Genomic DNA, 10557 nt, shown 5'->3' on the forward strand with positions numbered 1-10557 from the left:
ATTCATGTATTTGTCAAAACGCTCATTAAAAGTCACCACTGTATCTGCTTCCACTACCTCCCCCAGCAACGAGTTCCAGGCACCCACTATCCTCTGTGTAAAAGATCTGTCTCGTACAACTCCTTTAAACATTGCCCCTCGCACCTTAAACCTGTGCCCCTTAGTAATTGACTCTTCCACCCTGGGAAAAAAGCTTCTGACTACCCACTCTGTCCATGCCTCTCATAATCTTGTAGACTTCTATCAGGTCTCCCCTCAACCTCCGTCGCTCCAGTGAGAATGACATTTCCCACGGCTAATCCATTGAAACCTTGGGACACTAAGGGGCAATTTAACTGGAGCACCTGGAAGAAACCCACGCAGACACGGGGAGAACATGCAAACTCTACGCAGACAATCACCCAAGGCTGGAATTGAACCCAGGTCCCTGGAGCTATGAGACAGCAGTTTTATCCACCGTGCCTTCACATGAAGGCATGTGGTTGTAGACAGAGCAGAGCAGTTTCAAACTACAGCCTGAACCAGTGCTTGATGCTAATGGTGAACACTTTAAAGTGTTGAATTTCCATTTCCCCATTCTGTACTAGCATCTCTCACTTATCTCAGTAAAAATCATTGAACATTATTTATGAATATATTTTTCTATCTATTGATTATCAGAGAAAGTAAGTAGAAATTGATTAAGTAGCTTCTCGTTGTTAAATGTTACATTTTTTTTATATTCTCTGTGGTGCTTCCAAACATAATAGTTCATGTAATTAAAAGTAAAAGCTGAACATATTCCTAAAACTCTCTGGGAGAACCTATCATTCATAATAGGAATTAAATCTGGTGAACAAAATGTATTAAAGTACTGTTACAAATGCGAGACATGATAAGGCATTTAAACTATCTTCTTTAACATTAGATAAAACAGAATGTCCTGGAATGGGTGATGGCGAAATCAAAATGTACTCTGCCCTGAGATCAGCCCAAGTGGTTTGATTCTCATGGGGAAAAAGGCCCAGGTCAAATCCTATGGAAATAAAATTCCAGCTTTCAGACCTTGACACAAGAGGGACAGTTGGTCTTTCTGGACACATACTCAGCGACAAGCAGATAGTGAGAGACCAAAACAGCTGCTCTGTGAGAAGCAGAGGAAAAGACTGTTTCATGTTAGCCACCAGTCAGGATGACAAGATCTATTTTTCTATCCAAAGAAAAGGACATGTGGAGATTTAAAGGACCCAGGAGTCGTGAGAGTGGGCCTTGTTTTGGAAGCCAGTTTAAGGATAACCATGATGTGGAGATGCCAGCGTTGGACTGGGGTGGGCACAGTAGGAAGTCTCACAACACCAGGTTAAAGTCCAACAGGTTTATTTGGCAGCACTAGCTTTCAGAGCTTGGGGCTCCGAAAGCTAGTGCTGCCAAATAAACCTGTTGGACAATAACCTGGTGTTGTGAGACTTCTTATTGAGTTTAAGGATACTCAGGAGGCTGAGTAAGGAACACCTGAAGACTCACTCTGATGTGGCAGAGGGGTGGGAGCCTGCTAAAAAGCCAAGAGGAATGGGACTTAATCTTCAAGGTTACATTTCTGCTAAGAGTGTGGTGTAACATACAAATGGTTTAATGGGGAAGCATCTTTTCTGTAGTTTGGTAGATTAGATGTCTATTAAATAATGTTTAGCTGTTGTTGATTTTAGTTCTTTGTTACAGTAAAAGTCTTAAATGTAAAACTTTTGTTGTGTAATTATTTCCATTGGTCATTGGGTGGGTATTCATATATCTTTTTAAAAGTTAACAGTCGCTACGAGGTCATAATAATAGGCTATAAGCAAACAGAACAATGGAGCGTACAGATGCCAATCCAGCTTGACATTTTATGTTTAAAATTTAAGAGGTAACAGGATAAATTGATTTTAGGCAGATTTGAGTGGTGGTTACAAGATTAATTATTTAAGAAAGGATGTATTTTATAAGTAACCATTCTGCAAAGATTATTCAAACATTCATGCCAGCTATACTTCACCTATTTATGGAAAAGTGAATCACTGCTAGTTCACAACAATAGACTAACATACAGGGTCAGGGAAATTGATAGTTACATGTACTGGTTATTGATATTGTTTTTGCTTTCTCCTTACATCACTGTCTTAAACCATCTTTTTAAACTCATCTCCCCAGTCCCCATCTCCCTCACCCCAACAATAAGTGTAAGGAGTTCATGTACTGAATGATCAAGACATCCCAGGCTACTGCTTCTGCCACATTCTTCCTAACCCACCTGGCCAAACTTTCTTTAATGTCCCCTACCTCCCACCTCCGTCCCCACTAGCCCTAAACTAATTTCTCTCCTATCTCCCCTCATGCACACTCTGAGCTCATCTTGTCCATGAAACCAACTTCTGTTCACTCAATCCAAATCCCACTAAACCACTGATCACACAACTACCCCACTGGCCTTTATGTTGTCCATATCATAAATGGTTCTCTCTCTTCAGGTGTCGTCCCCCTCTCAAAAAAAAAACCAAACATTGACCCCACCACCCTTAAAAACCAACGTCTCATCTCCAAATACCCTTTCCTCTGTAAAATCCTTGAATGCCTCCTAAATCGGTTCCCATTTTTTCCAGAACTCCATGTTGCAATCCCTCCAATCTGCATCCAAATGGCTCTCAAAGTCATCAATGACATCCTGTGTAGCTGCGATGAAGGTAAACCTTCCCTCCCTCACTATTCCCAACCTGTCTGCTGCCTTTGACATAGTTGACCACACCATCCTCGATGTCTCTCCAGTTGGGTGTGACTGCTTTCAGCTGGCTCCATTCCTATTCAAGTATAGCCAGAGAATCATTTGCAGTGACTTATCTTCCTGCTCCCACACCATTACCCATGGTATCCAAGGATCTTTTGTTGCCCTCTTCTATTTCTCATCGACATGCTGCCTTCAGCTAGATCATCCAAAGACAGAGCATTCATTTTCACATTTCGGTTCCTAAAGCTACCTCACCACCATCTTTCTCAACTCCTGCATTGTTGCTAAATGATCAGACTGCTTATCCGACATCCAGTACTGGATGAGCAGAAATTTCCTTCAATTTAATATTGGGAGTGAAGGCTGAAGTCATTCTTTTCGGTCCCCACTCCAAACACCATTCACTATTTACTAATTTCATACCTCTCCTTAGCGACTGACCAGGATTAAAGCAGGCTGTTCGCAATCTTGTGCCTTGATCCCAAGAAAATCGTCCAACCTCATTTCTGCCATCAATAAGACTCTCTGTTTCAATCTCCATACCATTGCCTGACATTACCTGGCCTCAACACATCTGCTGCTGAAACCTTCTTTCATACCTTTGTTACCTCTGGACTTGACAATCCAATGTACTCCTGACTGGTTTTCCACATTCTGCACTCCGTAACTTAAGCTCATCCAAAACTGTGTTGCCCATGAATTAGCTTGCAACAGGTCCTATTCCCCTACTACCCATCATCAATCACCTACATTGGCTCCCATTTAACTTGAAAATTCTTATCCTTGTTTTCAAATTCCTCGCCCCTCCCCATCTCTGTGACCTCTTCCAGCCACACAACCGTCCAAGATATCTGCACACCTCTATTTCTGGCCTCTTGCATATTCCTAATAATAATCACTCCACCGTTAGTGACTGCGCCTTCAGTTGACCAGGCTCTGGAATTCCTTTCCTGCACCTCTCTAACTCACTTTCTTCCTTCAATTCACTGCCTAAAACCTACTTTTTTGACCAAGCTTTTGATCATCTGATCTGATATCTCCTTATGTGGCTCAGCACCATACCTTGTGCTATGATGGGGTGGCGTGGTGGTACTGTCACTGGACTAATAGTCCAGAGACCCTAGGGTAATGCTCTAGGAACCCAGATTCGAATCCCGCCATAGTAGGTAGTGGAGTATAAATTCAATTTAAAAGATCTGGAATTAGAAGACTAATGATGACCAAGAAACAGTTGGCAATCGCTTCACTAATATCCTTTTGGAAATCTGCCATCCGCACCTGGTCTGGCCTGTATGTGACTCCAGATTTAATGAAATGTCCTGGCAAGCCACTCATCAGTATCAAACTGCTAATGAAAATTATATTAGGAATGAAACTGGGTGAACCCCTGGCATTGACCTAGACAACAGATAGAACAACGGCAATCTCAGCCCTGTCGACCCTGCAAAGTCCTCCTTCCTAACTTTCGGGAGCTTGTGCCAAATTTGGGAGAAGGGTCTCACAGCCAAGTTAAGCAACAGCCAAACTCACGGAATCATACCTTACAGATAATGTCCCAGAATCTATCATCACATCCTCTGGGTACATCCCATCCCACCGGCTGTATCGCTGTTCCTTCACTGTCGCTGGGTCAAAATCCTGGATCTCACTCACTAACCGCACTGTGGGTGTACCTACACCATATGAACTGTTCAAGCAGGCACCTCACCACCACCTTCAAGGGCAATTAGGGATAGGCAATATATGCTGGCCTAGCCCACGATGCCCGCATACCATGAATAAATAAAAAGAAATGCTTCTGTGAAGTGTCTTGGGATTTTTCATTAGGTTAAATATTCATAGTTGTCGTTTTGTGGCTATAAACAAAATTTTAACTTCCCATTTCAATAATGACCTTGTGACATGCTACCTTAATATTTATGGGTAAAGGCAGAACGCCAATCCAATTTCTATGAGCCAACAACTTACAATTGGGGTTCCAAAAGAATAAGCTTTTACATGTATCATGTTAAAATCTATTCATTTTATCTTCATTAACAATTGTGTATTATGTCAAAACACATATTGTGAAGATTGTATGTACATGAATTACAAAGAAAGGAAACCTCCAGGGCAACAATTAAGTTCTGTTTGTAATCTTAGTGCTACAGATGAATTGCATGAAAGATAACATTTTATTTCAAAACTGTACCTTCACATAGGACTGACAATCGATTGGCTCAATCTCCTTTCCAGCAAGAACTTGGGTTAACATCCATTGTGGCTGATCAGATTAATGTTTCTTCATTTTGCTCAGTAGAAGGCTCCAAGTCAAGATGTTTGGGACAGACCTAATTCTCAGTGATCACTGGCCTATAGCATAGAACTAGTTGGTACTGAGCTTAGAACCTCATTCAGAATAATTCTTATGGCTTGAGTAAAGAGTTGTGAAATAGGAAGGTCCTCTAATGTAGGAATATTGGGATAGGACCATATGGGGTGCAGAAGTAGCTATGGGCTGTACAACTATATTTTTAAACAATTAATGAAGAATGTTTTTTTTTTATTTCATACAAATACAAAACTAGAATAGAAACTGGAACAATGTAAATTGAGAAACATATAAAATTCTAACAGGATTAGAAAGGGTAGATGAAGAAAGAATGTTCCCGGTGGTGGGGGGAGTCCAGAACTAGGGGTCATCGTTTGAGGATAAGGGGTAAACCTTTTAGGACTGAGGTGAGAAAAAATTCCTTCACCCAGAGGGCGGTGAATCTGTGGAATTCACTGCCACAAAAAGCAGCCGAGGCCAAAACATTGTGTGATTTCAAACAAGAATTAGATCTAGCTCTAAAGGGATCAAGAAATGTAGGGGGGGGGGGGCAGGGGGGCGTGGGGAAGAAGGATATTGCCTTTATTGAAAGGATATTGAATTTGATGATCAGCCATGATCAAAATGAATGGTGGAGCAGGCTCAAAGGGCCGAATGGCCTACTCCTGCTTCTATTTTCTATGCTTCTATGAGTCTTAATTTGCACCAGCTGTTGATTTGAGGGTTAACATTCATTATACTCACACTCCTCCGATCAGTCCACCCAGTTTTACCATGGGTTATATTCCTGGCTTCCCAACCATTTTCATTATTGACTGAGTTGGGTTTTTTTTTAATGTGGTTGTGCCTTTGCCTCACCTTGGTGCACACAACATTCAAAACAGTTTAAACAGGAAAAGGTGATCAATATTTTGCTACCTACAGTAACTGAAAGATTTTTTATTCCTTCAACTCTCTTTACGCTCTGTTGATTTCAGTGGCTGAAATGTATATTGATGTTTCCCCATTAACATTCACCAATTGCTTTTAGAAATAAAAGTGATACTTTATGCCAATACAAATTGACATAACAAGAAATTTATTTGAGGAGAATATTGTTGGAATTGCCTGTTATTTCATACAATGTTAAAAAAATCCTAGTCGCTAGTTTTAATCGGCCTATCCTATTGGTAACATCTTGATATTGCAATATAACAGACGTGACAACACTTCACATGTGGCATTTACTTTAGCTATGAGTTATAGTTATTAACTGCCATGCTTTCAGCTTATTATATGCTAGGTCATTTCTTCTGGAATGGTGCATTTCAACATGCCAGGATACCCTCATTACCACTGTGCTTGGAGTCTCGACCAGCAGTCCAGTTGTCTACATGTAAAGGTTGATAAGACAATCTAGATAAAAATTTACATATAATAAAGAGAAAAATTAAACCAATTCAGTTCATGTGTAAATTTAGGAGTTCCTCTTATTTGCTCATCATAGAAATGCATCACAGGACCCAGTTAGGTCACTTTGGAAAGGCAAAATACTGCAGATGCTGGAATCTGAAACACAAACAGAAAATGCTGGAAAATCTCAGCAGGTTTGACAGCATCTGTACAGAGCAAACAGAGCCAACATTTCAAGTCAGGATGACCCTTCGTCAGATCACTTTGGTGGTTGAAATAGCTAGACCAATGGATTGGTTGAGTTGTATTTTTGATTACAAGTCAGCTGACAGCTCCCACGATCTTCTGACTTACATAGCGCTACCATCAAAGGCACTGGTCTCAGAGTGCTTGCCCATGTTGTAAACTTTGCTCCAGCATCCTTTAGTGTGAACCAGGGGTCTTGGCTGATTATCTTCTGATTACTTTCTTGTGAATCCTCTACTTTCCGAATATCCCTCACAGCCTGCTCCGATATAATTCCAAGCATAAATGCTCTCTCTGGTATTTCCCATAATGTAGAGAGGGAGCACCATTGTCAGTTATATCTAAGCATTGTCAGCATGAGCCAGTATTAAAGGCTGTCAATAGGAAATGATTGGAAACAGTGAGCTACCACAGACTTAGCCAATGCAAGTTGCCCTTCCAGCCTCGTATTAAAGCAGTTTAGATGTTTGAAAAAAAATTGCAGGGCTATAGGAACAAAGCGAATAGGAATAATTGCCTAGTTCGTTAAAAGGGACAGCACAGGCATGATGGGTCAAATAGCCTCCTGTGCTGTATATTTCAAGATATTGGAAGTATCCAAAGATGTATGGGTTGGGTGCATTGGCCATGCTAAATTGCCCCTTAGTGTCCCGGGATGCATAGGTTAGAGGGATTAGCAGGGTAAATATGGGGCGTTATGGTGATAGGGCCTAGGTGAGATTGGTGTTGGTGCAGACTCGATGGGCCTCCTTCTGCACTGTAGGGTTTCTATGATTGAATCGGATACAGCAAAAATCCCGAATGTAAGGCAAGACTTTAGTGTGAAAGTAGAAGATGAGAATGTTCCACAACTGTCTGTAGTAAGCGAGGACCAGGAGTATCACTTTTTCTTTCAAATCATTAAATTCTGTTCATTATTCCGCTCATGTCTCCTACCCTAGTTTGCTCGTAATGAATTCAGGAGAAACATCTTCACCCAGAGAGTGATTACAATGTGAAACCGGCTTCTGTATGAAATTGTTGAGGTGAATAACAGATGAATTTAAGGGGAAGCTGGATTACCACATGGAAAGGAAGAGAAAGATTTGCTGATGGAGCGAGATGGAAGGTGGCCTGGAGCATAATCACCGACATAGATCAATTGAACTGAGTGGCCTGTTTCTACATTCCAAATAAACTAGCTTGATGTGCCTTTACACAGCAGTTTAATCAAAAATGCAAGAAACTTGGTAAATTAAACAGAATTCCACATGTAATAGTTTCAGGAATGTATAATTCAGCACCAAAATGTCTTAGGAGAAACCAGATAAAGCCACAGTTTTAAATTTACATTTTCTAACGCTCAACAGGTATTGGCAAGTGTTTGAATTTAAGATCCTGCTTCTCAAATCATTCACCTTAGTTCTAATTCCCTACAGATAATTCATTGTCGCTGTTATAAAACTCTGTTATATTCCTAACGCACTCCCAACATCTGAAGTGAAGCTTTGTACAAGGAACAACTTTTGGACAGGCAAGAGCGTGGTTTCAGAAGGTATTTTAAATTAGTTAAACGCGCAGCACGATCCTTAATTATTTTTTGCTTCGCCCGTAAACTGCCCACCAATGGAATATTTTATCCTACAAGGACAACATTCTCTGAAGTGCCTGATTAGGACTTGTGACCCGACAGTGAACCAACGCACTGGTTAGCAAAAGATTCCCAAAATAACCTCCTGCGCCATCTCCTGACAGCAAACGGAATTTTTAACCAAGTTTGAGACAGCCCAAAGGATTATTTCCACATACAGCTCGGAACATCTACTGCGCCTTGCACTGGTTGTATACTGGTGGCAAGCACCGTTTGCATTTAAGTGGTATTCCTTCCGAAGGAAAATGATAAGGTGCACCAGGGTGGTGCGGCTGAATGAACTCTGGTTCCTTCCTGAGAAGATTTAAGCACACATGAACCAAAGTTCACGCGAAGTTAAGATGTGCTACAACCTCTTTTTTTTAGGGGCATTCTGCATTCGCTAAATCGGGAAACCAACTGAGTGAGGGTCGGTTGCCGGGACCGAACCATGCTTAGCTGTAAAGTTGGCTCCCTGAGACGCATTGCTTCAGGAGTGGGTGTTAGAAGCAGCTTCCCTTTTCCCCCCACCCAAACCTTGGTGCCAATGCTTGGCACACCCAGAGTTTGGACACACTGAAATACTGCCAATTGGAGAATGTATTTTGAAATTCTGGCAGAGGAGGGGGAAGAATGGAACAGGGGATAGCAGGCAGGAATTTCTGTATTCAGTGGCCATCATAATGTATTATACAAAGATTTTTTAAAAAAATACCCGCCACGGAAATGGCCAAGTTGTTTAAATGAGGGTTCCAGCATCAATTGTTGATCACTTTCCCCAAACATGTTTCCCCAGGGAGCTCTGAAAGTGAGTGGTGTGGTGCAGCGTATGTGACTGATTTGATGTAATTAAAGGGATGATGGAGAGTGGGGAGAGGTCATCGATTTGAAACAAAGACAGAAGTGCGCTGCAAGCCGATAAAACACGGGTGCAGGTGGAATGGGATGGAAGTCGTGCTATTCATTTAGCTAAAGTCACGCATTCAGTTAAACGCTGAAGCTCAGAGCCGTGCTATCCGTGCACAATCTGCCATCTCCTCTATTTTAGACACACAACTACATATCTGTGCCCGCATTCGGCTTACTAAAAGAGTAAGCTTCTCCCCCCCCCCCCCCCCCACTGGTTAACCCCTTGATCACCAGCTTAACATAACAACCCAAATTTATCCACCAGAACCACGCATTAGTCACCAGAACACAACTGAGCAAAACCACACATCTGTAATCATACATTAAGTTTATCCCACCATATGATTTTTCTCTCTCCCACCTCTTCCTCTCTCTCTGTCCCCCTCTCTCTCCCCCTCCACCCTTTAATACTAATTCCCCCAAAACATTCCAGTGTTTTGAGTGACAGAGACAGCAGTTCATATTGCAAGTGGATCCGTTACACTTTTCCAGGCGCTATGATTTCATCCATCCGGAATTTCAGCCAAAAATTGGGGGTTGGGGGTTGGGGGGGGGGGGGGGACACAGTTTATTAGAAATTGAGAGGAGTTGAAAATCCCAACGCAATGTTGAAATCTGGAGTCTAATTGAACTTATCTTCCACCCACCTTACCCTTTCCCTGTTGCCAGGAGGTGGTGGGGAAGGGGGAAATTTGGAAAGGGAATATCCAGGTTAAACAGGAATAGATTTCCCCGGGAAAAGAGTGGCGGAATTCTTACAGATGTGTAAAGAGACAGAGACGCTTCAAGCCGTGTTGTGTTAAAGTGGCTGTCAGAAACCAGTCTGCATTGTTCAATCTGGGGCATTCCGCCTCACGCGGGTTTAATTCCTATATTTTCTCTGAGATAGTTGGAGGGGGGGGGGGAAGAGGGGGTGGGAATGAGGAATGGCACGAACTGGAAAGTATTAGTCTTTCCTTACCTGAACAAGAAAGAAACCCAGCGTTAGTTGAGTTTTGTGCTCCATGTCTGCCGCCTATAAGCTCCTGTAGGTTTCATTCATGCGCTGGCGAGCAGAGTGCATATTTTTATATACAGCCGAGCTTGAGGCTGGCTTGAAATCCAGCCAACTTCTCAAATAGATCTGCAGCATCATCGCTAAAACGCTGGGCGCCTACTTGAGACTCCAACCAATGGCTTTTCAGAGGATTCCGTACAAAAGCACCACTGTGAGAATTCAGGGAGGGGCGGGGGGAGGAATATATTAACACTCTTACCGCTGAAGAAATGCGGTTAGCACCTGGGACACTTATGGTGAACATTTAGTATCGCTGGCCCGCTTGATTTCCCTTCTGACCGCACAGAACTGTGCGG

General features: G+C 42.2%; 1 protein-coding gene across 2 annotated transcripts in view; it reads right to left on the reverse strand.

Moving 5' to 3' along the window:
• Positions 1–10337, reverse strand: part of cdh13 (cadherin 13, H-cadherin (heart)) — a 1022665-nt gene extending 1012328 nt beyond the window's left edge. The window contains exon 1 of one of the 2 annotated variants that reach the window (XM_078210633.1): positions 10166–10337. In XM_078210633.1, coding sequence (XP_078066759.1) covers positions 10166–10210 — 45 coding nt within the window. In that variant the 5' untranslated portion in view covers positions 10211–10337. The remainder of the gene's footprint in view (positions 1–10165) is intronic. The other variant, XM_078210635.1, reaches the window with a different exon arrangement.
• Positions 10338–10557: the final 220 nt, after the last annotated feature.

This window comes from Mustelus asterias, chromosome 4 (assembly GCF_964213995.1).
Source record: "Mustelus asterias chromosome 4, sMusAst1.hap1.1, whole genome shotgun sequence".
NCBI classification, from domain to species: Eukaryota; Metazoa; Chordata; class Chondrichthyes; order Carcharhiniformes; family Triakidae; genus Mustelus; species Mustelus asterias.